The following is an 18090-nucleotide window of genomic DNA, read 5'->3' on the forward strand; positions in this document are numbered from 1 at the left end:
ACTCGAATCGTGACACCTGTGTCCCCTTGGCGGAACATCCACCCTTCGCACTCGACCAGACCATGTATTCCAATCCAAGGGGAGAACGGTGAAACGACAAAAGTAAAGCATATACCTAACCTAGTTAGCTGGCATAAAGTAACAATATTAATTAACAATTATTCAAATCCACCCACCTGTACATCTCTTGGATGGAAGAGCGACCTTAAGCACTCGACCAAACAAGCACTCCAGCCCGGGAGATCAACGGCGGGGCGGTAGCGAATGATTAATAACTGCTAGATATATCAATACTTGAATCATGACATCTGTGATCCCTTGGCGGAACATCCACCCTTCACACTCGACCAGACCATGTATTCCAATCCAAGGGGAGAACGGTGAAACGACAAAAGTAAAGCATATACTTAACCCAGTTAGCTAGCACAAAGTAGCAATATAGATAAACAATTACTCAAAACCACCCGCCCGTGCGTCCCTTGGATGGAAGAGCAACCTTAAGCACTCGACCAGGCACTCCAGCTGGGGAATTAGCGGTGGGATGGTGGCAAATAATTGACAACCAATAGAAATGCCAATGCCACGATATTATTTTACTGTAAATATGCTTTGGAGAAAACTTGAGTGTTTTCTCTTTTATAGATACATTACCTGTCCTCAAACAAGTGCACCTCCCCCCCCCCACGCAAGTGGTCTGGTCCGAACATCCCAACAGCCAATGGGATGGCCTAAATTCTTCTACTGCATACTGCTCTCTAGTTCCGGTCACATGACTGTAACTTCCTTCTTTTTCCCTGAGCACATCGCACGGAGAACAGGAAGCGGGGAGGCCCGGGCGGGATGAATCTTGAGGACAGGTAATGTATCTATAAAAGAGAAAACACTCAAGTTTTCTCCATTTCTATAGACATTACCTGTCCTCAAACAAGTGCAGCATTCAACAGATGGTGGTGGGTGCCGAGATCCGTAGATGCTTGTGAAAACTCCCCAACCGGAAACAGGCTGACTAGTGGAAGAATAAGGCCAACCTTGGTAAGCCCTCATCCTAGGGATGCCCGTCACAAACCAATGCAGGTGATGTTAGTAACAACAACCAGAATGGTGGCATCCGTCAGCAGTGGCAGGTACGGCTCCTAGAACACATGGACCAGGAGACGGAAGCCACATCTCATGCTGGTTCTGACAGGGTGGGAAGACGTAGCCACCAGGGATGCAGGTGTTAGGTAACCCTCACGTATTGAAGTGTTATAGTTTTTCAATAACAAGCGACAACCTAATGAGGTGCATCCGTCAGAACATTGAACAAAACAAGACCCCCGAGTGTTTTCTGTCTAGTACACCAAAGATCTGTTAGTCCAATAACGACAACCAATAACCACATGCAGTGCAGGGTAAAGGTTATCGAGACAAAAGTTCCGGCACCAGTACGTGAACTGTGCAAAAGAACAAAAGTCTAAGCAATCCTCATCTGTCGATTCGATGGACATCTCGGTATGCAGCCCAGAATCAGACAGACATCAACGGCGACGAGGACGGCTTGTATTCAACAGAGTCTGTGCAGCAACAACCGGACCCAGATGATGGAACCCCTCAACGTCTTCTGTGGAGACATCCCTCAGATAATAGTTGGCGAAGATGGAGTCCGTAGCCCAGAACCAACCAGTGATAATGTGCTGAATGGGTGTGTTGCAGTGCAGGGACATCGTGGCAGCCAAGGCACGGAGTTCATGCGGATTAGAAGCAGACGGAGCAGGTAAACCCTCCTTCTGATAGGCGGTCAGGATAGAAGACCGGATCCAGGTGGCCACCGTGTTCTTGGTAAGATCCCTCAACCGACTCTGGTTACAGGAAAGGAAAAGTCTTTTGCGATGTTGTCGAAAAGATCTGGTCCTCTCGATGTACTGGTGCAGGGCTCTGACAGGGCACAACGCCAAGTCCTCAACGTCCGCCGGACCAACAGTAGAGGAGAGGGCCTGCACAACATACGAACGAGGCGCTTGGTCTGGTAACTGATTCTTTGCAACAAAGTTCATGAGTAACCCCAAGTTGACTGCACGCCGATCTCGGTGAAAAACGTACCAAGTCTACATCAAGAGCATGGAGTTCTGAGACACGGACAGCCGTGGCAAAACCGAGTAAAAACACCGTCTTCCGCGTCAAGTCTTGCAGGGAAGAGGATTCGATCGGCTTATAAGGTGCGGTCGATAATGCTCGTAACACCAGATTCAGGTCCCATCTTGGTGGCCGAAACCGGTGTACTTGATCTTCAAGGCGAAACCCTTTGATCATCTTATGGATCTCAGGAATACCCGATAACTTCGTTCCAGTAGTGACATCACGAACAGTAGCGATGACCGAAACGTACCCAGCGATGGTAGACCCCCTTCAATCGTAAAGTGGTCCGCAGATACAGCAAAAAACCCAGCAAGACGAGGTATTTGAATCGTCTGAGGGTTGAGTTTTTTTGCCGGACACACCATCGGTGAAGACAAAGCCATCTGACGTTGTAAGCCGCAGTAGTAGATGATCTGTGCGCTTTCAAAATGGCCGCCGTAGACTGTGAAGAAAAACCTTTCTTCCTCAAACTCCACGCGTGCAGTTGGACAACTGCGGATGTGGATGGTATAGTCTTGACGTGGGATGCAGCAACAGATGATCCCAGTCTGGCAGCGATAAAGGATGTGGATCGGCAAGACGTATTAGATCTGGATACCACATCCTGGATGGCCACATCGGAGCAATGAGTAACAGGCGACAATGGTACAGCTGAAACCTCTGAAGCACCCTTGGAAGGAGGATTGGTGGAGGAAAAGCGTATGCGTCCATCTGTTCCCAGTTTATGGCCAATGCGTCGAGATCCAGAGCTTCGGGATCTGGCACCGGAGACACGTAAACCCTCAGCTGATGGTTGAATCGTGTGGCGAAAGGATCGATGTTTGATGTGCAAAGTCTGTCGCACACCCATCAAAACGCTTCGGGATGGAGCATCCATTCCGTCAGATGTGGAGACAACGGCCGAGACAGTGTGTCGACTAGTACATTGGAAACCCCTGGAATATGGCGAGCCCGAAGTTACAACGGAATCTCGTCAACCAGCTTGTAGAGACGATAAGTCAACTGCAGCAGACTGCTGGAGTGGGTTCCGCCCCGACGGTTGATATAAGCCACTGCGGTGGTACTGTCTGTGGCTATCATGAGAGAGGCGCCTGACGGCATCTCTCGCCAATGAAGGATGACGTAACTGCCAACATCTCCAACAGGCTGATGTGTAGATCGGCTTCATCTGTAAACCACAGCCACCAACAGGGACTGGACTGCAAGGCGACTGGTAACCGGATCAGCAAATCTGCGTTATTATACTGAAAGCATGGATTCAGAAACAGACTGGATACCGCGACCTCTAAGCGTCAAATGTTGCGCCAACGTCAAAATTACTCTTGCAATGATACATCATGAAACAGTAATAGAGTGATTCAGGAATCAAGACATCGGAAACAGCGACCCCGTGATACAGGCAAGAGCCAAGACAGCGTAGCAACTCGCTACGCTACATGCCCGATATACCTGGAAGTGAAGCAACGCAAAACAACAACCGGCTAAAATCCACGGTCGTCACACCACCCGGTGCGAAACAGCAGCAGAGACCATCTAGACAGCATCGGTCACGAACTCTGGCGGTAACAACAGTGAACGTCAGTGAGTTGATAAGCCGCAATGATCCCTGTACCACGCGATGGCAACTGGATAACTTCCGGAACCAGCGGAAGTAGCGACTGTCTTGCATCGCCACCGGATATAGAGAACGATCTGCCGAATGTCGCTGAACCTTCCTCGAACATCGGTGCACGGGATCTCAACACAAGTGACCGGACCAGTAGACTGTCTTCGTCACCAACCCGGAACGCTTGTAACGTCGAACCCCTTCACAGCAAAGAGACATATGTAGACCTCAGGTCTGCCAAGATTACCGGCTTGTGCTGAAAGTCGAGAATGGATCGCTTCAGGCAAGTCGGTTGACGATAGTGTGCAATCGTAGTGCACATTGACGTCACGGAAGATATAAGGTAGACCAACATCAAAGTCGACGGCTGGAACAAGGCATATCCTCTGGCATCCTGCACATGAGGAGTTATGGTCGCCATGTACATGTACGCTGAACTGAAGCCATTGACAGGACGTGCCAATCTGTAAGTTCCAGGAAGACGTCTGGTCCCGCCGCCGGAAACAGCGTCATCCAAAGCCGGCGCCACACCGTTGAAGGATAGATCGAAGACGGGAGACAATCAGTCACAGCCATGTGGGTCACTGCGTCCGGATCTTCTATAACGGAAGGTGCCGACGCATCATCTGGAAAATCAGTCAGTACCCTGGCACAGGCACTTCGATCCAATGTACTGGCTGCAATCGGAAACATGGACCGTGGACGGTCCCGTCAGGAGCCGGTGTAAACCCTGAACGCCGAATCAGCTTCCGACTGGTGTGGACTCTTTCTTTCGTCTGGTCCCGCCGGAAAAGCCGGCGCCACACCGTTGAAGGATAGATCGAAGACGGGAGACAATCAGTCACAGCCATGTGGGTCACTGCGTCCGGATCTTCTATAACGGAAGGTGCCGACGCATCATCTGGAAATCAGTCAGTAACCTGGCACAGGCACTTCGATCCAATGTACTGGCTGCAATCAGAAACACGGACCGTGGACGGTCCCGTCAGGAGCCGGTGTAACCCTGGACGCTGCACCACTTCGATCGATCACGGGACCACTTCGATCGATCACGGGACGAGGGTACCGAACGGTGAGCCGATGACGCAGCAATCTTCCAGTTCGTTACAGGGCTCCGTCTGCTTGCTGGAACAACGATCCGCAAGGGCCGGTTACTGGTAGCCGTGTAAACCGACGGGGGCCTGTGGCAGCCAACGATCAAATGCCGACATCTGCCGGTGGAACCTCCGTGGCGATCATCGAAACCGGACCCTTCTTGGCTGAAACAGGTGGATGGGCCAGCGGTGGTAGCATATCAGATATGACAGCCAGACAATCCCTCAGTGACAGATGGTCCGCCGCATCCAGATCTTCCAGCACCGCAAGAACTGATACATCATCAGAAAGTCACGTAGCACCCGTGAACAAGCCAGTCGCTCTGGTCATGGCCCGATGGAGATACCGGAGAACCGGACCGTGGGCGGTCCCGCGGATGACCACATCGTCGTTGGATGTGGCAAGGACGGCAACATGTCGTAGACAGCCGCCAAGCAATCCCTCATAGGCATATGGTCCGCCGAGTCGGGTTCTTCAATGACAGATGCCGCAGGCGCTTCATCACCAAGTCTCGTAGAACTCGAGCACAGGTCAATCGATGTACCGTAATGGAAGCCGCCGGTTAACCGGACCGTAGATGGTACCGTCTAGCCCTCGGAGGCCTTGGAAGCCACATCAATTGAAGGTTGGCGCTGACGATCTGTGGAACCCGTAGGGAGCCATACAGGTCATGTGGAACGGCTACGGTCCCGGCTCCGATGCGCCGAAGAGGACTTCCCCGCCGAAGATCGGTGAGCCTTGGAATCCGTGGAGCGTCTATCTGAATGAACCGGCTTCTTAGAGGGCTGCGTAGAGACCGCAGGCCTGTCATCCGAAGTCTTAGGTATCGGTGGAGCTGAAGAAGCCGCACCCCCTGAAGAGGGGACTGGAACCGGTCCTGACCCCGAACCCGCCGGTTTGGGTAAGGTCGCCATTGACGCCATTGTTTCTTCCAGCATGGTCGGTAGAATTGAACGTAACACTTCCGCCACGGAGTCAGCAATCGAAGGCGAAGATTCCACCTTCTTGGTCCTCGAAGATTCCACCTTCTTGGTCCTCGCTGACACCACCTTCAGGTAAGCCGCGAACTCGACATCAGACAAGCCCGCACAAAGGTCGCATCTAGAAGTGAGGCCACACGAACACGACAACCTGGACATAAGTCGTGTGGGTCGCCGCCGGCACTAACTTCTTGCAGCGTAACACGCTCGAACTAGTCGCCTGAACATTATCAGATATGATAATAGTAATTTTTCAATCTGTGAAAAGAAAGAAAAACCAACCATAACACAAATACAAAGTCGGTAAATAAAGACGCCATTTTGCAAATGGCGTCCGACACGACAACGGGCGATATAACAACATTTCATGTAATTAACACTTGGCAAGTCAAGCGAAATACGCGAAAGACATACGAAAGCTAACGAAAATTAAGGTGAAAAACATTTCACCCAAACACAAAGCCAGTCAACACAGACGCCATTTTGCAAATGGCGTCCGACACGACAACCGGCAATATAAACAACATTTCATGTAATTAAACGCTTGGAAAGTCAAGCGAAATACGCGAAAAGAACATACGAAAGCTAATGAAAACGAAGGTGAAAAACATTTCACCCAAACACGAATACAAAACCAAAGGTCTTATAAAAAAGTTGACTCCAACAGAGCCAAGCAAAAGGACGTCCAGACCCTTTAGCGAAGAGAAAAAGAAGGAAGTTACAGTCATGTGACCGGAACTAGAGAGCAGTATGCAGTAGAAGAATTTAGGCCATCCCATTGGCTGTTGGGATGTTCGGACCAGACCACTTGCGTGGGGGGGAGGTGCACTTGTTTGAGGACAGGTAATGTCTATAGAAAATGTTCTTTGCACTCACACCATGTTCTTTATTACTGATGCATGAAATCCTAGCTGACTAAGGTAAGTCAACTAGGGCAACAGAAGAAATAGCAAGCAGGAAAACCAGATAACCTAAAGACAAACCAAGTAAGCCTACTAAATTATTCTATTAAAATACTACAAACGGTTACCAGCATATAGATGTTATTCATTTGATTTCATTTCTTAGCAGTGATCATAAAATATTCTATTCTGGGGCGGGAATCAAAAATCTTAAACAATACTTGTCTGTCAGCTATACTCCCATACAATTGCTACCTGCTACTGTTAGCTTCGTTTTTATTCATTGGTAATAAAGTTAAGTATGCCAAGCACTAGGCTTTTTAAACCAATACCTACACTATAAGGGTTTCACCTTTCAAATTAGATAGCTAGAATAATTTAACTCCCCCTCCGTCATTGTATTCAATGCTATACAAAGACGGAGGGGGATGGGTCATGAATGACCGTTGAACTCACTAGAATAGGGACTTAAGACAATAAGTACAACCTTAACACAAAACTAGGAACCACACACAGACTACACGCTCACCGCATCAGTACACAGGGTGCATTGACTAATGATAACAATGCACCCGCACCCATTTAATGGCCCAGCACATGCTCTAATAAGGAACCAGACAAAAGAATACCGGTTCCGAGTACACAATTGCAAATGCACCCGGGGGAAGCTGAACAAAAGAATATCAGCCTCCCCTACCCAAACCCCAAATACTTGCTGCTGGTGTAACTTGTACTTGGTGACACTAAAAAGGAGGACACGGAGGACTACGCCAACAAACATCAAGTCGACCAACCTGGAACAGCTGCCTTGCCTACCAGTGCCAAATACACAATTGCACGAGTCTCCCCTGGGTTGTCTATAATTAACGAGCTACTCTCGATTTACTAATATCAAAACCTCTTTTAGCTCGGCCATTTACCTTTCGACCGACCGTTCAAAATTGCGCCAAATTTCCTCAATCAAAATTGCGCACCCCTTTCTCTTTGGCATTAACAGCTCCAATCAAAATTCCATAGCACCACCACTACCCATCCCGCCTGCTACCGATTCAATCAGGCTGCTGGTGCTCCCTTGCACTTGCCAGTGCAGGCTGTCCCTCCTCTCCCCTCCCCCCACCTTTCCTGTCAACCCTATGACCTGACCTGACTGCTGAACTACCCCACTTGTCCGGTAACGCTAATGACATAATGAACTTGTTCATAGACTAACATGTGTCTGCACATGCAGGCTGATTATACAGTTCTGCGTGGACAGATATAATTTTATGTTTCTTTGTTCATCTAGTTTCCAAAAGTTAACAATAAATATTTATATCTTTTAATTGTTTTATCTTGAATTTGTATTTTGAAAAGTGACGCTTTCTGTAGAATGACCCAATATTTTTTTTCTTCTTTTGTGTTCAGTATATACTTGAGTTGTTTTACCATTGTTTATAAATGCTATACTCATGTTTTATGTTCAATCATCAAATAAAATATTTACGGGCATTGCGGCTTTTCAACTGTAACGTTATACATTATTTAAATCATTTTTTTCTTAAATAAGCTATTTTAGCTACCTGACGTGTTTCTGGATGTCCTGATGTTTTTGTAGCTCAGAATAAATTTTAGGTGAAACAAAAAGATACGTACCTCAAATTTATAAATAGTGTTAAATACTATATATTGACTAAACGTCAAGAATATTTTTATTTAGTAGTTTTTGACAGATACTTTACTTTTACTATACTGACACACAATGAAAATGCAAAACAGATATTTTTCAATATTTTGTTGTGATTAATGAAAAATATATTTATTGGACTTAAAATAACAATTTATGAGAGGAAGCCATTGATTGGTACTTTTGTCTGGGTTTTAATTCTGGTTTTGTTCTCGTTACACATACAATAGCAGAAACACACAAAATGGTGTGAAATGCGTTCACTACATGCTCAATCATGCTGCATGCAATGCACGTAAAATGCCAGTATGTGGACACTTAAAAGTCACGTAACAGTGTCATATTCCTCGTCACATTAAGAATGCCACGACTCAGAGAAGAACAAAGGGAGCGAGCGTTGGGCATGGTTCGAGGGGGGACTTCGCAAAGCCAAGTTGCTAGGACCTTCAGAGTCCATCCATCAACTATTGGACGACTTGTTGAACGTCATCAATAGACCAGGAGTGTCCGTAATCGAACTCCACCTGGTCAACATCCCATTACGACCTCATGCCAAGATCGGCAGATTCGACAACACCACCCCCGTGACCAGTTCAGAACTGCGATGATGACAGCAAGCAACACAATAGGACGTCATGGAAGGCCTATCCATCCGATGACGGTTATCCGTTGACTCAGAACAGGTGGACTCAGATGCAGACACCCGTACAACGGTAACATCATGACACAGCGACATTGTGCTGCGAGACTAGTTTGCTCTCCAGAATGGTAATCATCCACCAGCCTTTTACCGGAGCATTGTTTTCTCAGATGAGTCCTGTTTCTATGTCTCCTTTACCAATGGAAGAGCACGTGTGTACAGGAGACTCCATGAACGGTACGCTGACGGATGTGTTAGGGAACGTGATCGGTTTGGCGGCGGTTGTCTGATGGTATGGGGGGCAATCAACTGTGATTTCAGGAGTGATCTCATCATTGTCCGCAATGCCCTTACAGCCCAGTTTAGTGTTGACGTTATTCTAAGACCAGTTCTCCAGCCATTTTTGCGCCATCACCAAAGACCAGGAGGTCCCCTTCTGTTTCAACAAGACAATGCCTGTCCACAAACTGCAAGAATTACCCAGGCATTCCTGCAACAAGCCTGTATCACTGTTATGAACTGGCCCGCCGTTTCACCGGATTTGAACCCAATTGAATACATGTGGGATGATTTAGGACGTTGTGTACGTCACCACCAGCCACCACCGCGTAATGTCGCTGAGCTTGCACAGGCGTTGCAGGAGGAGTGGAGGAACATTCCTGTGGCTTATTTGAGATGTTTGTGCCAATCCTTTCCCCGTCGTCTTCACGCATGCTCGTGGGCCAATGGTGGACACACCAGATACTGACCTTGAAATGGGGGGTTTGAACTTTTCGATTACGAATGCAACTCGATTACTGATGATAACTGGCCATGTTTCCATGTGAATGTATCTCATGAATACCAGTCATTGATGTCATATTACATTATCCATCAATTCATTAATGGTTTGTTGTTATTTGCAATGAAAAGTTGTTTTTGCATTTTCATTGTGTGTCAGTATATATAAGATATAACTAAAGTCATAACTTAGTAGTTTTAGACATATACTTTATTTTTACTAGATAAGATATAACTATGGTCATAACTTACTGCTGATCTGCAGACTGACTGTGGTGCTGCGTGTTGTAGCTGTAAGCAGATCACACCACCAGTCTGTAGCATCGCCTACTGCAGCTCTGTTGATCACCAGAGTATACTTCTTAGTGGTGGACGAGCTGCTGTCTGTTCCACTTCCACAGGATGCTGTGTAACCTGATGGTGGATCATTGAACACAGAACATGAGGCCATATTCTGGCTGAGGGAAGTAAATCCACCTATTAAAGTTTTCTTAAAGAATTGTACTTTATCATTCAGGTTAGCAGCCTGTGACACTGTACATGTCACGGTAAACGGCTGATTCAACACTGCATAAGATGAAGATTCAGATATAGACAGTGATGCACCTATGAAATAGAAATAAAATATAATAATATTGTTATTATTATTAATAATAATAATAAAACAAGAACATATTTACTTTTTTATATGTTCGACTACCGCTGTAAAATGATGTGACTCAAGCCATGACAAATGTCACAACAGTTACAAATAACTTCTACTGCTACTTGTCAAATTTGCCAAATCATTGGTACCATGCAGGACAGAAAGGTATTCCTGAGAGAGAGAGAGAGAGAGAGAGAGAGAGAGAGAGAGAGAGAGAGAGAGAGAGAGAGAGAGAGAGAGAGAGAGAGAGAGAGAGAGAGAGAGAGAGAGATGCACCAATGGACAAATACATAGATCACTACACAAATACATACATTTGCAGTGGCATCGGAACTGGGGCGGCCGCCCCAATATTTGGACCAAAAAAAACACCTTGAATTTTTGGGTGTGAGGTCGGGATCGGCACATAATTTGGGTAAACATTACAAGCACCCTGTGCAATGTAGTGATTATCTTGTTAATAACATTTTAATTAGATGATGTAATTTGAGTCAAAGCCCAGGCCAAGCTACTAAATGATATAGGATATCATTTAGTAACTTGTATTGATGTGTAGGAGGACAGTTATAATTGAAAAGCTAAATTGAGTTATGTCACTTGGCTCATGTTTTCATCACTTTGTAAGGTGATTCAATACCCTGGCTTCATATATTATAGTAACAACTGACTGTACTATGTTGTTTGTTTATTATTTTGTAATACATTCTAAAACAGTTTACACACATGTAAGTAAAATGGTATTTGCATTTTGCACACTTCCAAATATGTCAAAGAAAAGGGTACAGATGGTGAGACCTCATACAAATCAGACAAACTTTTTCATTGTCATAAAAGTATCGGTGAAATACGCTTTTTTACCAGTACTTTTGCTACAAAAATATGTATGAGATACCTACTAAAGTTGTATCTTAAATGCAGCAGAATGCAGGAAATGGCATCTAGAATTCATGTTTTTTTTTCGGGGGAGCATGCCCCCGGCCCCGGACTCCCCTAGCACTCCCTCACTTCGCTCGGTCGACATCCGCCTCCCCAATATTAATTTGCTTCTGACGCCCCTGACGTGTCAGTCTTATTGTTGGATACCGGCAATATATTCTTTATAAATATAGAAGTATTAAAGACTCACCCAGAACGTGATTAACAGCGGTCATAGAAACTAATATGTACATGAACACAGCCATTATTAAACTGAGCTGTACAGACGGACTTCCTTCCGGGTACAGTGTATTTTGCCCATGTTATTTGTATCCTGGCATCTAGTTCACCAAGGTAAACATCTACGGTCCGTTTTTTAACATTTTGACATTTATTGGACCCGCAATGTTTACGGCACAGCAATAAACATCACAATAATAAATATCGTGCCGGAGACGTTTATGATATTGTGTATTGACCTTTTGGGCATATAGCGTAAGAGACATCTCGAGTGAATCGGTTAACGATAATGCTTATGTAATGTATGTTCGCAATGGTGTATGTTGTTAGTGCCAACGAGAACCCGTTCTATTTGCAATCTTCATTTGAAGTTGGGCAATTTTAAATTGAATTTAACAAGAGTTTCAATGGCAGATGACATCTGTGTAGTGAGACCTAGGTGACAGTCAAATATCTAGAGTTACGTGCTCTTGGTAGGAGGTTGGAGCTCACTGGTTGGTCTATACCAATTAAAATCCCATAGGCGACCATGTTAACGTTTGTGTTTAAAAACACTATATGCAATATATCAACCAAACTATGACCCATAAATATCAGTACTACAACTCCTACCTCAAAGTATTAACTGCAGAAAATGTTACCTTTCATGGCTCATTTTCGGTATAACCAGATGTTTTTACAACACCCCTAGTTTCGCACACAATTTGAGTACTTTTTTTTTACATGTACCCCATACATGTTCCAAGCACAAGGCTACTTGACACAGTAGTACTAGATGAATTAAAATTGTATACATTTTTAGCCCAGATGAAACTAAAAATGTTTTTACAACCAATCACAGGACTTGTTGTGCACCTCGAACTTCGACCCAACCGAAAATTAATTGGTTTGAATCAGATTGAGGCCTATTAATAAGAAAATAAAACATAAGCATTGTAAGTTCTAAATTTTATGAAGAATGACAAGCCAAAGGACCTCAAGCGAGCGCTCTACCGACTGAGCTAGATCCCACCCCCATGATGATGATAGTTATTATTAAATTTGGTTTTCAAAAAAAAAAATTGCAGTGATTATTTCCATACCTTTTGTTGAAGAATTCCGTGAGCTTCTTGCATTGTTTTGCCGAACCTTGTAGTTTTTGAAGCTCTTCCCTCACTTTCCTTTTCGTCGACGGCATATTATTATAGGCCTAGGCCTATGCCAGCCAGGACACAATTCAATAAATTACTAGGTCAATTAGTAAATTGTAGGTCTAATATTAGTCTACAAACAATTTTGCTGTTAGTCAATATAACATGTGGGCATAATCATCCACTTCAACAATTCTATTCATGCGATTAGGGCAGGCCATCAAAATGTCATCCAATTAACCCTCTGAAGGCTGGTGTTGCAAATTTGCAACAATACATTAAGTAGGCTGCATTTATTATTTTGTTTAATGTTACATATAAAATTGAGTGTCAGTTGGCTAGAGTGTAACATTGTTTCAATATTGTAATAATTCATTCAGATATATAACAAAAGGGGATGCTCTGGGTGTCACTGAAAAATTGTCGGTTTCAGCATGTTTCAGAGTGGCAGGACATGACTAGTTTGAAAGGGCACTTCAAAAAAAGGGGGTTCGTTCGTCCGGGGCAGAAAACAAATTCAGCAGACAATTTTGAAATTTACATCCAAAAATTAAATAGTGGGCCTTTAAAATTTTGATGCACATCTCTAATTAAATATAATTAATAAAGAAAATTCTACTCATTAAATTTGGTCCAAAGATTAGATCGGGTGGTTAAAAAGAAATTAGTTAAGATCGGTAGCCTGACTCGGGATGGGGGGGGGGGGGGGGGGGGGGGGGGGGTAGAGTTAGAAATGGGCAGAATTTTGAAGATAGCAATTAGTAAAACAGTTAATAAAATTAAAAAAAAAAGAAGAGGTTACAAGCCAAAAATAAATAATAATTTACTGCTCGGTCGAATATTTATATAATTTGGAGCATTTGAGAAGGACAGTCCAAAAATAAATAAGAGAAAGAAGAGAGGATCGGACTTTAATAATATTTTAAAAAGAAAGTAATTTCGACAAACCTTTGAACGACGGTCTAAAAGTTTAAAGTCCGATGTATATGTCCACGTGAGTGGCCTCGTTAAGGCCGTTAGGGTGCACAGCTTGTAGGGACGAGATGGGTTGCATCCCGTCAAGAAAACCCCTATTGACAGTCAATAGACGTTGAAGGTGTAGTGCTGTGCTGAAATACAGATCTTGAGAAGCCGGATCCGTCTGAAGGAGAGAGAATCAGACAAGGGTATAGTCCAGTCGTCATGGGTTGGTATAGTGGTGCGGACGGACCCGACTCCAGTGGATAGGAGACGGTATCACAATAAAACAAAGGAAAGTCTAGAAAAGAGTAGTAGGGGCTGACCCCGCTTCCTATTTCTTCTTAAGAGTGGGGCGGTCACTCTTCCAGTGCTGCTAGGACAGGCTCAGACATGTAGAGACTAAACGCGAACAACCGTGGCGTTCTGCAGAATGGCTGTCATACAAGTCACGAAAAAAACAAGTCAACATAGTCAGACGGAGAAATGACGTGGAGGCAAGGAATCTCGCTAAAAAAGAATCCAACCTGGTGATGCAGACTGTCGAAACGAGAAGCGTTCCAGCGTTCAATCAGTTCCAATGGCCGCATACATCCCAGTAGAAAACTTCACTTCGCTGACAAAAACAACGAAGTGAAGGATCTCCAAGTCGAGCCGCAAAAGCATGTGCAGTGTGCACAAGTGAAACAAACAGACTGGGAATGACTGCCCTGCTGCCCATCTTGAAACAATAGCACAACTGTGTTGGGACATGGATACAGCAAGAACTAGTTTGTCAGTTAAAACCCTCATCAAATGGTATGTGGCAAGTCACTGTAGCACGTATAACTATAAATTGTTGTGTTTTTTTTTGTTTAATGTATATATTTAGTTGTTCATTATTCTTATTATTTTTTTTTTTTTTTTTTTTTTTTAAATATTTATTTTCCCCAGTCCATTCTGACCATGTCAAGGTTGGGGAGCCTTGAATTCATGGCCTTACATCAAAGTAATATAATTTATATACAAGTACATATATCTAATTTGTTGTATAATAATGTTATATAGTCATATATAACAATTTGATACATAAATGCATTTGTAATGTTTCTGTATAAATTAAAGATTGGTAAAAAAAATAAAAAATTGCTATGACGCATATAATGGAAAGGACTGGGAAATATAGGAGAAGAAGAAAGAAGATATAATGGTTAAAACACATAATAATAAATTGATAAATAAATAAATAAGCAAACAAACAAACAAAACAAATCAAATAAATAGATAAACAAATAAAATAAATAAATAAATAAATACATGGGGGGGGGGGGGGGGGGGTGTAAATCTATACTAGCGCGAAACGAAAAAGATCTGGAATTCGAAACAAGCTATTGTTAGGAAATACGTTTCAGTCAAAGAGATTAAGCCATGGTGTCCATTGTTGATTACAAATTTCGTAATTGCAATTCTTATATAAAATAAATCTTTCTATTTCAAACTTGTTTCGCAAAATGTTTTTAACTCCATTGATATTTAATATTTTTTTCTGTACTTTCATACAGTAGATATAATATTTAATGTTGATAATCAACCAATTTACAAAGTTACTATTTTCGTTATTGATCATACCAAACATAAAATATCTTGACTAAAAATAATGTCAATTCCTGTTTCAGTCAATATCCATTCTCGTATTGATTCCCAAATGTGGTTAACCTTGTTACAGTCAAAGAAAAGATGTTGTAACGTTTCACATGAAGCTTTGCAGAAGTCACAAGCATTAGAATCCACGTAATGTATCATATACAAAAATGTATTAGTAGTTAAGATTCTGTGTACTATTCTATACTGTAACCATGATAATGCTGTGTCTTTTACACATCGAAAAGTAATAACATAATACTTTTCCCATTTCTTTGTATCATACATGTATCCTTCATTTGCATATTTCATTTGTGCTTTTGGAATGACAGTTTGTGAATTTAACATATTATACATATGTTTACAACCGCTTTTGTCTTTTAATAAATGTTTTATCTTGAACGGGAAAACAGGATTTTTAAGACTTGTGAAAGTGTCATCGTTTATGTTTCTAATTTGTTTATAAATGATTTAATAGCATTTGTTATTGACGCATATTCCAAGAAATTTGTATTTATATGATATTTTGTTATAAACTGTTCGTATGTTAAAACATCACCTTGTTCGTTTAATAAATCATTAATAAATGTGATACCATTATTGATATAATGTTTGTATATAAATGGTTTGTTACCTATACACATTTTGCTGTTGTTCCAGATATTAATACATAATATATCATCCACACTTTGTGGGTTTTGAACTTTTTGTATATCTATCCAGCTGGACAGTGTTTCTCTCCAAAACCTATTGCGAATATGTTCTATTTTGCGCATTAGGAAATAATCACCTTCATTTAATCATGTCTGTTAACGATATGTTTGTAATTGACTTAAACAAAGTGATCCACTTTGAGTTATTTAAAAACATTCTTCGAATCCATGTACATTTCAATGCTGTTATAAAATTATTTATGTTTATCATTTTAATACCACCCCTTTCATAATCTTGCGTTATTAAATTTCGTTTCAATTTTTCACTTTTACTCTGCTAGATAAATTAAAAAAATAATGTATTTATATGTTTTATCAGAATTTCATTTGGATTCGGTAAAGCTATTAATAGGTGAGTTAACTTTGGCATTATTAACGTTTTCAATACTGTTATTCTTCCTAAAACCGTCAATCTTCTGCAAGACCATACTCTCATCAATTTTTGTACTTCTGATATTTTTTAATCATAATTCAGTTCGATTATATGTTCCATGTTCACTGAAAAGTTGATACCAAGCAGGTTAAAATGAGTTTGACCCCATTCTAACTTCTAGCTCGTATGATGGAATACATCCTTAGAAAACTTTCTCGTTCCTATCCAAATAGCTTTAGATTTGGAAAAGTTTATTTTTAGGCCTGATATATATGCATAGTAGTCTAAAACCGAAAGTGTATTGTACAGGGACTCAGGAGAACCGTCAAGAATGAAACTTGTATCATCTGCATATTGTGCAATTAAATATTGTTCACCATCTATACTGATACCATTGATATTACTCGAGTTTCTTATTATAATTGCAAGTATTTCAGCACATAAAATAAATATATAAGGTGATAAAGGATCACCTTGTCTACAACCTCTTTCTAATTTAAAATATTCAGATAAAAATCCATTTAGTAGACACTAGAGAGGGAGTTATTGTAAAACGGTTTTATCCAGTTTTTAATAGATGATTTGAAATTAAATATACCTAACACTTTATATATAAAGGACCAAGATAAAGAATCGAAGGCTTTTTCAAAGTTGATTAATAACAGCAATCCAGGAATATCATGTTCTTCAGTGTATGACATGATGTCATAAATTAATCTAATATTTTCTCCAATATAATATTTATCTTCCTTTTATGAAACCAGTATGGTCTTTATCTATCAATTTGTCCAAAACACTTTTAATTCTGTTTGCAATACACCCCGATGCCATTTTATAAGTACAGTTTAAAAGAGTTAAAGGTCGCCAATTTTGTAAGAATTCTTTTGGTTTATTTGGTTTTGGGATACATGTTATAATGCCTAGCTTTTTTACATGAGACATTTCTTTAATGGTATAGCTATAATTAATAGATCTAACTACATAATAACCTATATCGATCCAAAAGAATTGAAAGAATTTGGCTGTAAATCCAGCCGATCCGGGGCTCTTGTAATTTTTCATTGTTTTAAGAAATGCTAAAACTTCAGAATACTTTATTTCACCTTCTAATTCTTCAGCTTCTTCATCAGTTAATTTATTGAAACTAAAGTGAGATAGTTTTTTAATAATGTCATCATCATTTTGCCAAGATGGTTTAGAGTAAAGATTTTGACTTATGTTTATCCTTAAAACTACCCCTGCATGATCCGAACGGTAACTATTTTCAATTGTGACTTTTTCCACCATAGACATAAGATTAATGGATATTAAGAAGAAATCCAATCTAGCTTGTTTTAAAGGTGTTTTCTTCTTCCATGTATATCTACGGAGATTAGGGTATAATTCTCTAAATGGGTCTTTTAAATCAAATGCTTCCATGTTTTCGATAAATTGTTTCCGGCATTTTGGATGATTTACGTGTTTATAGTTTTTTGTATCCAGATCTTGATTTAGTACTAAATTAAAATCTCCACAAAGTATATATTTTTCATTTTGGAATTCTTCAATACAATCTAAAATATATTGATAAAAATTATCGTTATCTGCATTTGGTCCATATATGTTCGCAAGGGTAATTCTCTCCCCCTCTATTGTTAAATCGATTATGATATAGTTTCCCCGAGTTATCTTTTCTTATACCATGTATCTTATATTCGAAATTGTTATTGAACATT

The 18090-nt window shown here is 41.6% G+C and overlaps 1 protein-coding gene across 1 annotated transcript in view; it reads right to left on the reverse strand.

Moving 5' to 3' along the window:
- The window catches only part of LOC121391332 (carcinoembryonic antigen-related cell adhesion molecule 5-like), a 67831-nt gene extending 56011 nt beyond the window's left edge, over nucleotides 1-11820 (reverse strand). Inside the window, exons 1-2 of the mRNA XM_041522996.1 lie at nucleotides 11554-11820; nucleotides 10034-10387 (exon numbers count right to left, since the gene is read on the reverse strand). Coding sequence (XP_041378930.1) covers nucleotides 10034-10387; nucleotides 11554-11608 — 409 coding nt within the window. The 5' untranslated portion in view covers nucleotides 11609-11820. The remainder of the gene's footprint in view (nucleotides 1-10033; nucleotides 10388-11553) is intronic.
- Between the last annotated feature and the right edge of the window lie 6270 nt (nucleotides 11821-18090).

This window comes from Gigantopelta aegis, unplaced genomic scaffold (assembly GCF_016097555.1).
Source record: "Gigantopelta aegis isolate Gae_Host unplaced genomic scaffold, Gae_host_genome ctg2117_pilon_pilon:::debris, whole genome shotgun sequence".
NCBI classification, from domain to species: Eukaryota; Metazoa; Mollusca; class Gastropoda; order Neomphalida; family Peltospiridae; genus Gigantopelta; species Gigantopelta aegis.